Source organism: Serinus canaria, chromosome 3, assembly GCF_022539315.1.
Source record: "Serinus canaria isolate serCan28SL12 chromosome 3, serCan2020, whole genome shotgun sequence".
Lineage (NCBI taxonomy): Eukaryota > Metazoa > Chordata > Aves > Passeriformes > Fringillidae > Serinus > Serinus canaria.
This window is the reverse complement of record NC_066316.1, coordinates 93,620,659-93,638,706: the sequence shown is the minus strand read 5'-3', so window position 1 is coordinate 93,638,706 and position 18,048 is coordinate 93,620,659. Positions and strand designations below refer to the sequence as shown.

Genomic DNA, 18,048 nt, shown 5'->3' with positions numbered 1-18,048 from the left:
TGGTTTTGAAGGCAAATCGATTAAAAGGATGAAGGACGAGGGGGAGCCCGACAGGACGGAGAACCGGGCGGTGAATCAGTGCCCGGCACCTCTGTGGGCCGGGCCGGCCCTCACGGCTCCGGGGCGTGGGGCGCTCAGCGCCGCCTGGCGGCGGGCGACGGCAGTGCCCGGCGCGCGCGGGGCGGCGGCCGCCGGGGGTCGCTGTTCCCGCGGCGCGCGGCCCCGGAGAGGCGCCCGCGGGGGTCGGGGAGCGCCCCCGGCACGGGGAGAGCTCCGCGTCCGCGGCTGCCGAGGGACAGGTTCATCCACACAGGAGAGTAAACACCCAGAGTTCCGCCGGATCGGGTTTCAGCCTCCCCCCAGCCGCGCCCCGAGGGGCTACGCTGGGAAGGCGGCAGCCCGTGTGTGCTCTGGGGAAGGGCGCTGGTTGGAGGGGGCTCCGCAGCCTGCCCCGCGCTTCCAATGCCCTTCGCTCAGGCTGTCACCTCTGCCGAGAGCTGCGGGAGCGGACAGGGCGCTCCGGCCATGGCACTGCCTTCGTCGTCGTCCTCCTCTTCCTCCTCCTCCTCTCCCGGCCCCGCTGGGAGCGCTTCCAGGCAGCGGGCGCGCTGGGAGCCCAGGAAGCCGCCTCGCCACCCGGGACCAGTCGTGCCAAGAATCGGCGAAAGAGGCGGCACGCCCGCTCCCTCCCCCTACCCAGACCCACTCTAGCCGCCTCTCCGCGGGCTTCCCGGCCGGCGGGAGCAGAAATAGCCTTCCCTTTCCCCGGCAGCTCGCCCCCGCCCCAACACCTCCCCTTCCCCGCCGCAGCCGGGCCCGGAGTTCCCGGTAAACAGGCGGCTTCCCCGCCCGCCCCCCGCGGGGCTGCGGCCGCGGGCCGGGGACCCGCCTGACGAGAGCTGCGCCAGGGACATCAATATTTCAGTGGTTCCTCAGCGCGGTTCTAATTAAAGGTTCGGGCGATGCGCGTTCCCCCCCCCCTCCCCCCCCGTCCCCATCTTCCCGCCGCCGCCCCCTCCCACTCCAAACACACACACTTGGGACCGTCTCCTTACGTCGGAGAGCAGCGAAGGAGTGACTGAGCCCTGCCCGAGAGAACCGAGCAGGGGGAGGGACGGGGGGGACCGGGGCGGGAGGGGAGAGAGGGCGGGAAGGGGGGGCTTGTGCAAGCAGCGACGCTCCCGAGGTTGCCAAGTGGACTTTTATTGTTTTCCACCCACTTCCAAGTCGATACTATCTGCCGTCTCATGTCCATCGTATAACCTATATAAGCGGCTGCGCTGGGGCTGGCTGCGATGGAGTAGTTTGTGGATACGGCGGGAGCGCAGGGACGGGAGGGGGGCGGGCGGGCCAGTCGCGGAATACTCGGACTCCCTGCCGTTCGCGGGCTGCTGCCGTCCGGGGAGCGGCTCCCGGGGGGAAGACACCTCGGCGTCTGGGACGGAGACACAGGTAAAGCGGCCGGCGAGCGCCAGCAGCCTTCTTCCCCCGTTTCCCTCCCCACGCCCCCATCCCTCCCGCCCCGCTGGACCGAAGCGCTGCGTGCGGCGGTACCGGTGACAGCCCCCGGGCGGGAGCGGCCGCCTCCGGACCCCGTCAGGGCTGGCAGCGCAGAGCCGCCGCACGGAGCGACCGTGTGTGCGGGGCGCTCAGTCGTCCGAAGGCGAGCGGCTCCGGGCATGGTGCTGGCCGCTGCTCCTACGGGGAAGGGGAGCGGGGAAAGGGGCAGAAAATGGGGAGACTGGCGGTGCTGTCCCCTGCCCCGGCCGGTTGCCCTCCAGCCGCGCACCTCCCGTCCCGCCGCTCCTGCCCGCAGCCCGGAGGCCCGCAGCGAGAGTGGGCACAGCTGTCGCGGCTCTCCGGCGGAAACTTCGGGGAAAGTTGTCGCCCCTCGCCCGTGCTCCTCCGCTCCGCTGCGGGGCGGGGAGAGGCGGGGCAGAACGCCCGTCCCGCCGGGGATCTGCCCCGCCGGGGCACCCCCAGCCTGGCCCCGCTCCGGGGCTGCGCCCCCGCCCTCCCGCGGGGCCCGGCGCCGGCTGCGGGGAGGCCGAGCCGCGTTGCCCGCGGCGCTGGGCGGCTCTGCCCGCGGGGCGAGCGCTGTGGGGCGCGGGGGCAGCGGCGGAGCCCCGCGGACCCCCCGCCCCGTCGCGCTCCGCCAGCCCCCGCAGCCCGGAGCGGTCTGTGCCCCGCCTTGTGCAACCTGCCAAGCAGTCGCCGCTCTTTCCTCCGCTAGTGTTTCCGATTTCACCCCCACGAGTCTCCCCACTTTCGACCCATCCCCAATTTTCTCTTCCAGTGAAACAGGAGACCTCACGTAGCAGCGGATCCTTCCTCTTCATCCCCTCATGCACTCTTCAGGTCGGACTGCAATGAGTGGACTGAGGTCTTCTGGGCTTCTGGGGCTTGTACTCTTAATGCTCTCAGCAGGATACTGCAAAGAAAAAACAGACTCCACAGATTTGAAGGACAAGCAAAGTCTCTTAAATCTCATCATGGAGATCATTCAGGAACTGAAAAGGTACCACCTGGAGAAGGACAGTGGGATGCAGTACTTCTCCAAGCATGACTATAACTTGGATCGAAGGGAAGTGGCTGACTACGGAGGGTACCAGGACGAGCAGAGAGTTGGTAAGTCACAGTCCATTTTTTTTTTCCCTAGGGTGCCTCGATGAGTTAGTGCATCAGGTTACTAATTTTGTATTAAGAATTCACCACTCAAAATACGTGCAGATTCCATTTGGTATCAGAAACAGACACAGATGGCAAATTTGGAATAGAAAACCTCCATTCACCTCTCAGAGCCTTTTACTCTCTGAATAATGAACTCAACTTAAAGTCCAACTTCCTGTGGCTTTGAACAAAACCTAATAATATGGGAAAAGACTTAAATGGGCTGGGATCAAAGAAACAAGGGATGAAAACGCTTTTTCCTGGAAGGTTACCACTTAAGATCATGTGCTTGGTTTAAGTGTTTCTTGGAAATGACCCTGGCAAGAATTCTCCTGCAGGACTGTAGTATGTCCTTAAAGACCTTACATATAGAAGTCTTCCCTGCAACTCAGCTTCACTGAACTGAGTTGTTCACCCTGCTTGTTAGTTCCTTTTGTACTCCAGAGGCAGCACCTTTGAAATACTAGCGAACTGAGACTGTACTCCTCTGTCACTGTGCAGGCTGTGACCAGTTTGGGACACTCCTGCAGCCATCCTTCTGCTCGTTTGATTGGCTCCTCTCTAACCTGCTTAGTTTGGTGATGTACTTCTGTGCACTCAGTTGAAACTTGATTTAGTTCCTCCTGCTGCCATGTCTAATTTAGTGTTCCCTGTCACTCCCAAGCCCCTGCAGCATTACTGCTGCTCATCTGACCCCTCCAACTGAAAGTGACTTTCTGAATATTTTCCAGCAAATATCTACTCAACTTTTCCCAATCTGGCTTTCATTTTGATAGTATGCTATTTATTTTTTCTTTATTGACTTTTTAAAACTTTTTTGTACCTTTTTGCCATTCTCATTCATACTCAAATACCCTCATGATTTGCATTTATAGGTGGTTGTCATGAAGATGTTGATTCTCTATTTGGATGATTAATGAATGCACAGAGGAAGACAGTTCTGTTCTCCCTTAAGGTCAACACAGGAGAGAACATTTTGTTTTACAAGTGTTGAAGAGTCAAAGAGGCCGGATTAAGCAGGGAACTGTGATGTGCACAACTCTAAATCTCATCTTGGAACATGGGCATAGTTTTGGTCACCCTGTTGGTGCAAAACATCTGGCTTGTGTAGAACAGTTACCTACAAAATTAATAATCCTCCTTCAGAGGAGATTAGGTGGTAGTGTTGTTACTGATTTCGAAGCAGGATTTTTCATTCTGTTATTACTATGGAGTTTTTCCCAGCAACTCTGGAAAGGAACTACTTGTTAGAGTCTTTCATTTCAGTTTTGGCATCACTTTCCTAGTGAGCTTGTCCCATGGGATGTTTCTGAGTGAAGTATGTGTGTTTTTAATGCTCTTCATGACATAATTAGGTCAAATAGGATAAGGTCAATTTTACTTACACCAACTAAAGTTAGAAGTAAATGAAGAATGACTTTCGAGAAGTGTCTAAATTCACAAGTGAATCGGATCTGGATGGAAATGCTCTCTGCTTTATATCTGATAAGAGGTGCCAGGGGAATGAAAAAGGCTGCTCAGGCATTCATGGTCAAGTAAATAAAGCACCATATAGTGTATCATACACAATCAGCACTAAGCCATCAGCACAGAGTTTGTAACGGAAAGCAATCAAAGATAGCTGTAAATCAGGAAGTCACAAGCAGGGGTTAGGGCTAAAATGGATTTCAGTAAACTAGTTTCATTTTGCCATCTGCTGAACACAAAACACAAGGCGGTAAACCACAAACATAGGGAGCCAGAAGAGAGCAATTTGCTTGGAATAATTTCCTGTGAATTTTATTTACTGCTGGGGGAGGGAGGGGAGATTCCTGTAAGTAGATCAATCCAGTTTCATGATTACAGTAGAGCAGTGCTTGTACAGACATACCTGGGACAGAATAGTAGTTACCTTTGCATAAGAGAATTAGAAGACACAACCCCAGGCTGGAATATACTGTTGAGTCTTTATCACTTGTGTAATATGAAAGAATTTAAATCTAGGTAAACTTGATAATGTAGTTCATAGAGAGCTAGAACTGACTCTTACTTAATAACCATCATCATTAATGATTTCTCACCTAACAGACATTGTTCCATCAGTACTGTCTCCCTATGTAAAATGACTGCTTGCAATGTGGCCTACTGTATGCAAAGGACTTTTGCCCTCCATGCACCTGCCAAGACATACTGGTGATGTTGCTGGACAGAGTATTCCCTGGCTTCATACTATGCTTGGCAAGCACAGGTCCAGTGCAGCAGAGTAACACTATTCTTTTTTCTGTCCCACAGAAATAGTTCCCAGAGATCTGAGGATGAAAGACAAGTTCTTGAAGCATTTAACAGGTATGTTTTAATTTTGCATTGGTATCCATATTTCACATACATACCATAAGCTACACTGCTCTACTCGTGAGCTGCGCTGATTCATAACTTATTTTTTCTTTATCTTTCAGGTCCACTCTACTTTAGTCCAAAATGTAGCAAACACTTTCATCGGCTTTATCACAATACAAGGGATTGTACCATCCCAGCATGTAAGTAACAAAAGCAAGCACATCCCTAAAACGAGAGGAAACTCTAAAATTTATTAGTTCTATCAAGTATCAGTAGTGATACAATGTCAGAATGCATTTCCTGCAAAGAAAAATTTGGACTGCTCTAAAATGTACTAAGGACTCTCTACAGCTTTGCTAGAATATCATCAGCATTACAAAGAGGAAAATGGAAATAAAACTTTTTCATTGCAAATACACTGTGTAGAGTGGCTGTAAACACTGCATCCTTAGGTACTGATGTATTTGCCTCATGGGTTCCAAACCATGTGTTTGTTTTTCCTCTCACAAATATCTCATATTTAATTTTTAGTGCTGTAAATTCAAGATAGGATCACAAATCCAGGTGGGGTTATTTTACTTTTCATTGATTATATATGTAGGACACATTTTATAGACTTTTTCTATTTTGACTATTCAGCTACCAATCTACCAGTGATGTTGACAGTGAATCTTTGCAACGCTTGTCTTTGGTGAATTATAAAAGTATAACTTGTTAGCTTAGGGAAAAAAAAAAAAGTGGTGATGGACACAACTAAGCAAAAGCCACTTATGATACCTCATCACTGTTGGCAGCACAGAGAATTAAATAAAAATCAAACACTGACATTTATCAGTCAGTAGATGTGACTCCAGATTCACACTGAGGTGGACCTGTTGAGTAAGCAGATGCTATTTTAGTACAGCCTTTTCAGAATGGAAGCACACTTTATTTTACTTGTCTGAGGTCAACCAGTTGGGTCAGTAGCAGAGCTGGGAATAGAAACAAGAGTTACAGATTCCAAGTTTCTAGTATTAATAAATATTTCAGTCCAGTGCATTTTAAAGGCATATTTGGTAAAAATTGTGCACATTTTCTCTATTTGTAAGGCTTCAGATCAGGAATTCCTTGGAAAGACAAGGATTTCTAGATGATAGGTAACCAGATCACCTTCTGCATACATGGGTGGAGGTGTGAGTTGTTCATAACTTGTCTGTTCTGAACAAGCAATGGTCATATTACCTTTTTCATAGGGACCACAAGAAAAACATCATTTGGCTCAGCACTGATGAGTGCTCCAAGCTGTGAAGCTAAAAACTAGTTGGCCTTAAAGGCTCTAAATTAGCCTTTTCCTCCTGACAGGTGACATATCCACCAACATAATGTCAGGATAATGGAGGATCATTTGTATGAGTGGCAGTTGTACCATAACTATGCTGTGAGTTGGGATTGTTAACATTTCATCTCCAGAAAACATTAGATGTAGTTACCCATTAATGAAATAATGCCTGACAGAAGTGAACATCACCTACTGGGCTGGACTGACTAACATCTCTTTAAAGTAACTTTCTTCTAGGAAAAGGAGATGAACAGCCTGCTTTAATTCTTCATGCACAGAACAATGTTACTTTTTGATAATATCCTGACTTCAAATTATTCTGTTCCTTGTGTGTAGAGATCTGAAGGCCAAACAGCAAAGAAACCAAAAGTGTCTCTGATGCTGCAGTGTGGTGGTAGCCAGTACAAAAGCATTGTGTTGGCATACTTTCTAGTACTTTGTACAGTGTAGTAGCATTGGTACCTGAAAAAAAATTTACTTTTCTGTCTGTCCATAACCAACTTTCAAAATATTTGCTTTCAGTTTTTCATGCAAATGGAAAAAAATAAAAAAGCCTTTTGAATAATTTTTTTAGTTTTGCATTGGTTCTGTGTCTTACTATGAATGCAACAAAGAGTTGAGGATACCTAAAATATGAACAACTAATAATAGGACTTCAGTGGAAAAAACATTTTTACTAGTTTTAAGATGAAACTTCATACTCCTATGAATGTTTATGATGTTGTCATCTACTTGGGCTGGACTTAAAATTTGTATGAATATAGGATGCTATTTGTCTAGTTTAAGTGTTCCCAGGAAGAAAATCTGTTGGAGAGTGGCATTACTTAAGTTGACAGACTTGCTCATTGAAGGCTGGATTTAAAGGTGGATGAGAACTATTTATTCCTCCTCTAATATGGAAATACTAGAGTCACATGTTTAGATCCTGCACGGAAGCACAGGCACAGATGTATAAATTTTAATACATACATACATACATTGGGAGAGCCTCCAAGCATTTTCACGCTGTTTGTTTACAGATAGAACATGTGCAGAAGTCAGTTGCATAGTTAGACATGCCTTTAGACATAGCTTTTAGTTATTACCCAATTTTTACACATTCCTCTTTTAAGTCAAAGGAGTTGATTTTTATTCTTTTGCAAATGAAGGTATTCATTGAACTTTGCTATGACACTAATTTGCACACGGAAAACGATTTTGATTTTTAAAGGCAAATTTGATTACTTTGGTAATCTAGTCATGCTTTTTTTTTCATACAGACTATAAAAGATGTGCCAGGCTTCTTACTCGATTGGCAGTAAGCCCTATGTGCATGGAAGGATAAAGGTAAGCTTTTTCTTAGCAGAAATGACATCCCACTGCATAGCAAAGCAGCAGATGTTAGGTTTCATACATGAAAATTCATGGGAGTATAATAACAACTGTCCTTTAGACAAGGTATTCCGGTCCCAGAGGACTTGAAGTAACTGGCTTAATCTGGCAAATTTTGGCATTAAGGAAAGGGTACCCCCTACTGGAAGTCATTACATAAACGTCCATGTGCATCATCTGTGAATTATTTATAGCAGCATACAGTTAGCAGATAGTGAATTTGTTGCTACAGAACAAAACACAGCAGCTGTGGCTTGTTTTTCAAGAGTTTACTCAGTACACAACTGCCTGTATCGGCAGCAGCAGCCACCCTTTTATGTGTGCAGCTGTTGATCTGTGCTGTACTCAGTAGTATGAGTTAATACATACATAGCTATACACATCAAAGCTTCATAAATGCAGATAGGTCACAGGTGCTTTTACAGTAATTCAGTTAAAATGTATTGATAGTAGCATTGATAAACTATCTTCAAGCTTTTCGGATTTTTTGGGATTTCCTTGTGTATACCTCTCATGTCTATAGATTAATTTCCTGCTTATTTGCCTAGATGGGCCTATATTTCCCACAAAAAAAGGGGAAATTTCATCATGCACCAAAATAAAAACAAAAACCTATCAACCAAACCAAAAATTACTCCCAAACTGTGTGTAGAGAACTGTAACACAAGAATACAGAAGTACTAATTTACATTCTGTTTTCAACCTTTACCTGAGACAAAATGTGATCTTGGACAGAGGGATAAATAATAACAATGTAGATTTGTCAGTAACAAATGCTGTCAAACCAAGATGCTTTAACTCTGTGACAGAATACACATCTTATGGAAGGAATCTGTGAGAAAAGTAATAAATATTAAGCATTTATTTTATTTTACGCGTTGACACTGTTTTGCACTTCACTCTCACAAGCAAGCTGGGGAAATAGGATCAAGATAAATGTAAAAATGACTGGAAAAAAACCACCTAAGTTATTAGCGCTTCATTGTCAAAACTAGAAAAATGTACTGACCAATGTCACAGAGCTTCATTATGGTTTTGGTATTGTTCAGCATTTTCATTAATAACTTGGGTAGTAGAATACTGTATTCATGTATTTCAGTATTACAGGACAAGCAACCATGATACAGTACAACCTTGAAATTAAAAATAATCTTGGAAAATAAGCCAAATAGTCTAAAACCAGGATAACAAATAAAGAGCAGAATTATTAAGTCCTGTAGGATTATTCAACTGCAGAAATACATGGAATTTGGTGAATAGTTAAATAGTGCTGTTGAAAACAGAGGTTGTTGTGGACTGCAAACTAAGCAAGTCAACAGTGTTACACTTGAAGAAAGTCAAACAATACTGGAATGTATAAGTAGAATCATTGTTTATGAAACTCCTGACACAATTACTATTACTGGAATACTATATTTAATTAAAGGCACCACACTTGAAGACATACAGGTTCTTTTGTATGAGTCCAAAGAAGAGCAACATGGATGACCAAAGGCTTAGAAAACTCAGTGTACAAGAACAGTTACAGGAATTAGGATTATTTAATCTAAAGAAAACATGACTGCAGGAAAACCTGATGGAGCTATTCAATTTCATGAAAGGTTTCTACAAGTCATTCTCTCTATATAGTCTGGATAAATGAGATTTAATTTGTTTAACTTTGCAAATAGGTGAATAATATTATTCACATATTATAATATTATTACCAATACTAATAAGCAGATACATCAGAGTGTGAAATTCTTTTCTCCCATTCTTTAGAAAATTTTATCTGTATCTTTAGAACCTGCCATGTAAACATGAAATTGTAATATGGAGGAATAGCAACTAAAGTAGTTCACATCTCAAGCTGGGAGTCTATTTAAAAATATCCTTTCCTCAAACAAACTTTGATCAACATATTTCAATGTCAGCAACAACTGTCCACTTCTTTTATTCACACAGACACAAATCAGTGTTGGTAGACTCCTTAAGCAGTCTCACTTAGCAGAAAGGAGGACTATCCTCTACCACATACATCTGGAAATGCACAGGTGTCTGTAGGATTAAACCTCTTCTCAAGGCTTTCCCACTGCATCAGTTAAATTTGTGTAAAACAAATTAGGTTTCCTGTTTTGTTCAGTATCTGATTTTTGTTTCATTGCAGGTTTATAAGTGGGCTGGGCTATAGTTGGACTATTACTTTGGTAAACTGGTAGTTTTGTTGTATTTTTCAGATCTGTGGACATCTGTCCATGTTTAGAGATCAATTCGGAGAGAAGAAGAAATAAAAATTTATTTTTATTTGTACTTACAGTGCATTTTGGACTAGCACAGCTTTAAAGCACACAAGACATTGAAACTCAGCTAAGATCAAACAAGAAAATAGCATGTGAAAAGAGGAGTTAGACATGATGTTACTGTCACAACACATTCCTATGTGGCACGTGTGTGTTTATGGTGTGACATGTCTTGTGGAGCCTTAACTTTTTTCAAGTATCCTTTATCTATGTAACTGAGCTCCATCTTCTTTTTTTTAGAGTGTATGTTCCCTTTCTGCCTGTCCTACAGACATAAGCAATGCAAGGACCCAGTAACAGCCCTTGAGCTTGTTGAGATTGCATGAGTGAAGCCAGAGCAGCAGATTTGTATTATCACATCTCTCAATCTCTCAGTACTCTTAGTTATCTTTTTTTGGTTTTTTTTTTTTTTTTTGGTTTTTTTTTCCACAGTCAGCCTCCCAGGCTGTATTCCCTGCCTGCCACCAGCTCCATCTCTAATTAATTTTATTCTGTAACCCCTCTCATGGTCAACGCAGCTATGCTAGAGTCCTGTCCTTGATGCTTCTTTTGTTTTGTTCTGTTCTTCAGCCTCCTTCTTCTGATAGCTTCCTAATAGTTCCCATGTTCCATGCTTGCTTTGCTCCACTCCATGCAGATACATCCCTCAGCTGTTAAGTTGTCCATATCTGCAGTAGGTAAAAAATGCCAGGAACACAATTCCCAAAGTCTTCACGTAAATAAAGTTCACAATTCAGATCATCAGCAGTTCTGGTGACAGACAGTGATGAATCTGAAAACCGCTTTGACAGCATGTGTCACAGCCACTTTGGCTACAGTCACACAGATTTTACTGCTTCTGTTTGAAAACTGCTGGTGCTATTGTTGGTGTTCCATCCCTTTTCCTTTACCAGTTCTATACATGTTTGCTAGAGACCAACACTGATCTCATAACTTACTCTGAAAACTCCTTGCACTGTGAGAAGTTCAGGGACTAAGGGCTGCATTATCACATCTGATTACATACGTCTTTTTTGAAGATTTCTTCTAATTTCTGTACTGACAAATACTAATGTAGTTTTAAAAATTTTTATAGCATCTGCAGTTATTTCAAATAAACAAAGTAAAACTAATGACACATTTTTACACTAAAGGATACAAGACTGGTGCAAGTAGTTGGAATCTCAGGCTATGCAGAGAAAATGAGGTTTATATATTATAAAAAATTTGTTAAAGAAATCTACCAGTTGCTTGTTCCCTTAAGATGCAAATGCAGATAATTAATATTTGTACATATAGGTCAAATACTTGTTGCAAAATTTGTAATAAGCTTAAAACTGAAATTCCCTTTGGAACTCCAAAAAAATCTGTGTAAACTCCTCAAGATGCATTGACAATACTAGTATGTATGAGACAAATGCTGAAAATACAAGATAAAATTGGAAACTTAAATACTAAATAATCTATTCCTATAAACCATATTATATATCTCTCTTATATATAATATAATTATATATAAGAGAGATATATAATTATATATCTCTCTTATATATATCTCTTTTTAAAATTATTCTTAAACTGAGATATTTGGGCACTTGAATTTTGCTTCAATATTTTGTAACAATGGAAACAACAGCCCTTAATTGCATTCTCCCTTAGACTGATGCTTTCTCAGAGTAACATCGAGTGCATTGAAATGTCAGACACTTGAATTTCATATAAAAGTGAAGGTGAAATTAAGGTGAGAGGATTGTGTATTATTCAGTGAAGGCCTGCTTTTTTCTAGAAAGTATAGCTTGATCTGTTATACACAGCTGCTCAGGGCATGTTCAATCACTTCTTCATGATGCCAGGAATTGGTTCCCAAGTTAACTAATTTAAGACTTTCCTCAGAACTACTTTGAGTTAAAAAGGCAGCCAGTGTGCATGGTTACTAGTGTGGCATCATCCAGGTTTATTAAAAGGCAGCTCAGTTTTCCTTGCTGTGAGATGTCTGTGGCTAGCACCAGATGGAACATTCAGAGCTTTATAATCTTCAGTGCACGGAACTCTGTGATCACATTACAGCAGAATTCCAGCTGGGTGTGCACACTTGAGAAAATAATTTTTTATATGTAAGTATGAGGAGGTTCTGCTACAAAATCCTACTGGCACAGTATTTTAAAGTTTATATTGATATTTAAACCACTAAATTCTTTTCATATAGATTAGCTTGTTCTTACAGAGTTTATCATCATGCACAGATAATAATCAGAATCAAATCTGGAAAGCTGCAATATGCCTTTACAATAGTTTTCATGTGTGCTTTTAAAAATTAGCACAGTTGGCTGGGGAGTTGTGTAGTTACCTATGTTCTCAACAGAGGCTGCAGTCAAATTGCATTCAGGATCTCCACTAAGACTATCCATTATCCTTCTCCTAAGTTCCAGCTTAATATTCCTGGACTGATGCACATAACAACTATATGAAATTAAAAAAAAAAACAACAGATTTATCAATGCTAAAAACCTGGGGTCTATTCAAGGGTTTCTGAAAACACCAGGGGTTTAGAAAACTGTGATTAGCTGATACAAAACTGTCAAGTTCCCCTACAAAAGCAAGTGTAGATGAGATGACAAATGAGCATCCTAACCACTGTTTTTCACCACCAGTGAGCTGCTATTCGCATTAGTAATGAAAAAAGTTTTTATTACATTTTCAGTGTTTAACTTGTAGATTGTACCACACACTGATCAAACCAAAAGCAAGTTGATTTCTTCTAAACATCACTTTTTAACATCATTGCTTAAATAGGGTACAATAGGAGCATACATACACAAAATAAGCTAGATGAAAATGCAAGACAAGGAAAATTTACATCAGTTTCCCCCTCTAAGGAAGGATATTAAAAAAAAAAAAAAAAAAGTAATTGTCCTATCTGCAAAGCCAGAAAAAAACCCTAGATTACATTAAGATTTTCTGTAACATCATTACAATTCCTAAACAGCTTTCAAAAATTGCAAAACTAAATGTTTAAATACTACTAACAAGTATTTCTGTATGCACCAATAGCTTGATTTTCCATGGATTATGTCAAGTCCAACTGACTTTGCATACAAATGATTCCATTACAAATTATAATTAAGCAGTAGAAAATGTAGAGAAGCTCAGAGTATCAGAGAATTCACACTGATCATGGGGAAGACAGTTACCTATGTTCAGACAGACAGTATGGAAGTTTTGACTTTGAAAAATATCATCAGCAGAATTCTGGTATCAGATTATCACAGGTTTTCTGTTTCTACCACTTATTTTTGATGGCTGTAAGACACCAAAGTTTCACCTGGGTCTGTTTGCATGTAAGAGTCTTCCAGGTGTGTAGTTCCTGCTGACTGAAAAAACATTGTACATTTTTATTTCTAAATAAGAACAACAACAGGCATAGAAAAACTTGAAACTGGGTGGACAAACTTGCAACATTCAGTGCTCACCTGTCTAGAAGAGGATAGACTTCTAGATTTGTGTATGTTACACTACATTTTCTTACAAGCTTTAAAGGTGTGGGGGAGTGAAAACCTTCACTGCTCAACTTCTGAATCAACATTTCTAGAGTACAGACAAAATATGTACATAAGCAGTGTGGAAACCTGTAATTTTGTATTGGTGATTTTGATATCAGTGCCATAGGCATGACTGTGATTTCATTCCAAGACACTCTTCGGGAAGACTTCAGGCAGCAAATTGAACCTCTGCAGCTCCTGCTTAGTTTGTCCTGGCTCAGTGTTGGCATGTTCCAGGGGCTACAGTTACACAACCGACTCCTAAAAAGTTATTTCTATTTGTTTTTTGTTTATATGAATCCTAGTTTCTTCACAAAAGGGCCCAATGAAACACCAAATCCTTCACAGATCCTTCAAACTGGACACACCATGAACAGCTCTTGACACAAAGGCATTTAGACAGCATTTTGCAATCTGTTAATGCTATTCCTGATATTAATGCTATTCCTGACTTCACAGATGCAGTCATTGGAACAGATTAACTATGAACACATTTTTAATAGGTAGAACTGGGTTTCCCCAGTGTCTATCAAAAATGAATATCAGAAAAAGTTACACTTTCCAGAATTTTAGCCTTGATTAACAAAGAAAGCATTAATGTTTCAGTCAGGCTGATAGGAACCGAGGTAAATATAAAATTCACTATTGATCTTTCCAAAGTTATCACTGAATTCTCCAGTTTTATTTGCTATTTTCATGATGATAAACATGTTTTCAAACTCATGTATGTGAGCATAAAAATGATGAAAGTCAATTTCTTCTTTTTTTTAATCCACCAGATGTTATTACCACTACAAGGAACACTAAGAACCAAGAGAAGTGCCTTGGAAACCAACAGGGAAACAGAACTTACTACCTTTCAGCAAATTCCATTGTGAACAAGAGATTTATTTTTGCAGATTGACAGACTACTTCCCATAATTCTTTTAACATGCATTTTGTATGTCATTGACAGTTTGCAGATTGACATTCTTTACAGTAGTGTAACTGCCAGTAGTACTTAATGCTCCATACTTTAAAACACACTACAATTGATGTGTAATGCTGCCAAAAATTATGTAAACACAGATATTTCACCAAGAAAATTCATGTTCTGTTGCTTAATTCTACAGTTTTAAGGAATGTTTGTTTGTATATCTAGAACTACTAAAGATCTGCTCCACAGTAGTTGTGGTCACTTGATATCCTTCATGCTTATGCAATTTTTTAAAAGTTTGGTTAAAACAGACTTGCATTGGGGTCACATTGTACCCTGGAGTACAAACTGCATGACAAACAGGAATGTTATTCCAAGTAGACATACTTTTTGGGACAGTGGAGCATGGATTTTGTACACAAACACAAGCTGCCATTAATTTACTTTATATAATAAATGTATAAAACATTCCAGCGAACGTGCAATATGTAAATACTGTAAATAACAAGCATAAGTAATAAAGTGTTTGGTATTAAGTTGTTCTCAGTTTGCTCTCTGGTCACTGAATCCAGGTAAACAAACTACTTTCTGGCAGCTACTATCATTTCTCCACACTTAATATCTCATTCCATAGAGTTCACTTGTGTAAGAAGGAAAGGTGTACTCACTTCAGACTTCAGTAACTTGGACACCCTGGATTTATGAGGATGGATAGATCTGTGTGTTTCAAACCCACAGAATGCTCAGACTACGAGGCTGCTCAAATTCTCTCCAGCATTATAAAATGGAATATTTTTTAAGACTAACAGATGTTCTGAGGTTTTTGTTTGGGTTTTGGCTTTGGTTTGGGGAGGGGGTTTTTGTTTGTTTTTTAATAATGTGCAGTCTGTTCATGATACTGCAAAGCAATCTAATCAGAACATATCCAGGAAATCATTTTAGTCTTGTAGAATTTTTAAAGAGTTAGTGTTACTCCAAAAACTTTGGCATCCATTTCCCTTTCTTCCTTAAATCAGATATTAAATCCTGTTGTCACAGTAAAATAACTCAAACAGGAAGAAAAACTTCATGTGCAACCTATAAATCCATGTATTGAAGTTGCATGGCCAGGTTTTGGTAGTGCAGAGGCTACAGGGGTGACTTCTGGGACCATCTGCCAGAAGCTTCCTCCATGTCCAGCAGAGCCAATGCCAGACAGCTCCAGGATGGGTGTGCCCCTGGCCACTCAGAAATGGTAACACCTATGGGATGATACAGTTGAGAAGGGAAAAGTTAGTAATTAAGTTGTAATTTCAGCCAGAGAAGAGCAGGGTGAGAACATGAGAGGAACAGCCCTGCAGACACCAACCAGGGTCAGTGCAGAAGGAGGGGCAGGAGGTGCTCCAGGCACCAGAGCTGAGATTCCCCTGCAGCCCGTGGTGCAGCCCATGGTGAGGCAGCTGTGCCCCTGAAGCCCATGGGGATCCACAGGGATGCAGAGATCCACCTGCAGCCCATGGAGGAGACCCACACTGGAGCAGGAGGATGCCTGAGAGGAGGCTGTGACCCTGTGGGAGGCCCGTGCTGGAACAGGGTCCTGGCAGGGACCTGCAGGCCTGTGGAGAGAGGAGCCCACACTGGAGCAGGTTTGGTCGTGGATTTGTGACCCTGTGGGGGACCCAGGCTGGAGCAGGCTGTTCCTGAGGGACTGCAAAAGTGATCCACACTGCAGCAGGCTGGAGGGGAGAATTGGTGCCTGTGCAATAGAGAAGCTGAAGTTCATAGAGAACTATTTCCAGTGGGGGGGACCCCATGTTGGAGTAGGGGAAGGACTCATCTCCCTGAGCAGCAGCAGAAACAACCTGGGATCGACTGACCATAACCCCCATTCCCATCTCCCTGCATTGCTGAGGAGGAGGTAGAGCTGGAAGGAGGAGTGGGGGAAAGGTATTAAGGTATTATTTTACTTCTCATCACCCTGCTCTGAATTTGTTAGTAATAATTTCAGTTAAAATCCCTAGCATGAGTCTGTGTTGCCCATGACACTATTTGGTGAGTGACCTCTCCCAGTTCTTAACCCACGAACCTTTCATTTTATTTTCTACCTCTGTCCAGCTGCAGAGGGGAGCAAGAGAATGGCTCTGGTGGGTGCCTGGCATCCAGCCAGGGCAAACCAACCAAGAAACCATTTTTATCTTACTACTGGCATTTATAGTTTCTATTCTATACTCAGTTTGAACCACAAAATGTAAAACTAAAACCAAACACGATCCTCCCCAGCCTGAGAATGATAGGAGCTGAGATTCTGGAAACTGACACTTCAGAGCCTTCAGCATCCAACTCTTCAGAAGAAAAAATGGCAGAAGTACAAAATCCCATCCTGGAATGTGGCTGTATTTAGCAGGGGAGAAGTATATATTTTAATTTGCTTTCAGTGATGACAACATGCCAAGTTCCACATCTCAGTGGGTGCAATACATGCCTGCAATAAACATGGTTGTTAAAGGTATCAACTTCTATGGGATTCACTAAAGCTGCTCATCTGCAGTAAACGTGGGTGGAACTCTGTGCTTCACTGTGGTTCCACTGACCAGACCACAGACTAATACTTAACATGGGAGTTTAAAATATTGTGAAGCTTTCTTTTTCTAGTAGGATACCCAAAACCTGGCTAAACAAAAACCTTCTAGAAAATCTCCTTGTAAAAGGGAAATAGAAACTTATTATTTATTTCATAAATTATTATAAATAAATTAATCCCCTAGAAGTTTTCTCTAGATTTAGCAGAAATCATCATGCTCTGACAGAAAACACACCTATATTGGACTATAGCAGACTTTTTTTTTTAGTCTTAACTTTACCACTTATAACAAGCTGTGGGGGCAGGGAGGGAGAAATAGGAGTCATTCTGTATTTTTTCATTCAAAATTACATTTTTCATGAGTGGTATTTTGGATGTGTGAGCGCTTAGTCATCTGTATGATACATGATTTGTGTCTTAATCCTGTTTTCACTGTTTCTCCTTGAACCCAAATAATGGTTCTGTGCAACTGTCTTTTCTAAAGGCAATCCCTGTTCTGTATTCTGGGCTTCTGCAAATTTGTATAAAATACGATAGTGTTCCTTCCCTTCTTCCATTAAAAAACCCTACTAATTATAAAAATAAATCAATCAGCTTTTTCCTCCTTGTAGAGGTAGTGAATTATTAGGTCATTAGATTGCTTGCTGAAAGTCTGTCTCAAGGTTGAAACTTTTAAAATGTGAACTGAATTTAACACGAGTTTTGACTTAGTATCACTTTACAGGAAGATTCCTAAGCCCAGTGAAGGTAAACAACCATATCCCTCTTATTTCCTTTGTTACCCTAGCAGTTCAAAGATAAAGATTTAAGACCTTTCAATCTTACCCTTAGATGCAGGAAACTATAGGCTGAATTCCTACATAGCCATGAATGGGAAAGCACAAACCATCATGTTCTCTATCTTATGAGCTATTTTACTTTCACTGGAATATTTGAAATGGTCATTCTGGCAGAGACTTAACACAAGATTATGCCTAAATAGTTCCACCTTTGAGGTTAGTGCATCAAACCACATTTAGGATGTTTTGTCCCTAACTGCCCATCATTTTCCCCATTTACTTTGTCAAAACAATTAATAAAGAAATTGAAAATTATTTTTC

The 18,048-nt window shown here is 42.0% G+C and overlaps 1 protein-coding gene across 1 annotated transcript; it reads left to right on the top strand.

Annotated features, from left to right (window-relative positions):
• Nucleotides 1–1,200: 1,200 nt before the first annotated feature.
• On the top strand, nucleotides 1,201–14,480 carry ALKAL2 (ALK and LTK ligand 2). The gene is made up of 6 exons (XM_009094875.4): nucleotides 1,201–1,452; nucleotides 2,297–2,628; nucleotides 4,942–4,995; nucleotides 5,106–5,186; nucleotides 7,564–7,630; nucleotides 14,252–14,480. Exons 2-5 carry the CDS (start codon nucleotides 2,346–2,348, stop codon nucleotides 7,626–7,628), a joined length of 483 nt encoding a protein of 160 aa, XP_009093123.2. The 5' UTR covers nucleotides 1,201–1,452; nucleotides 2,297–2,345; the 3' UTR covers nucleotides 7,629–7,630; nucleotides 14,252–14,480.
• The last annotated feature ends 3,568 nt before the right edge of the window (nucleotides 14,481–18,048 follow it).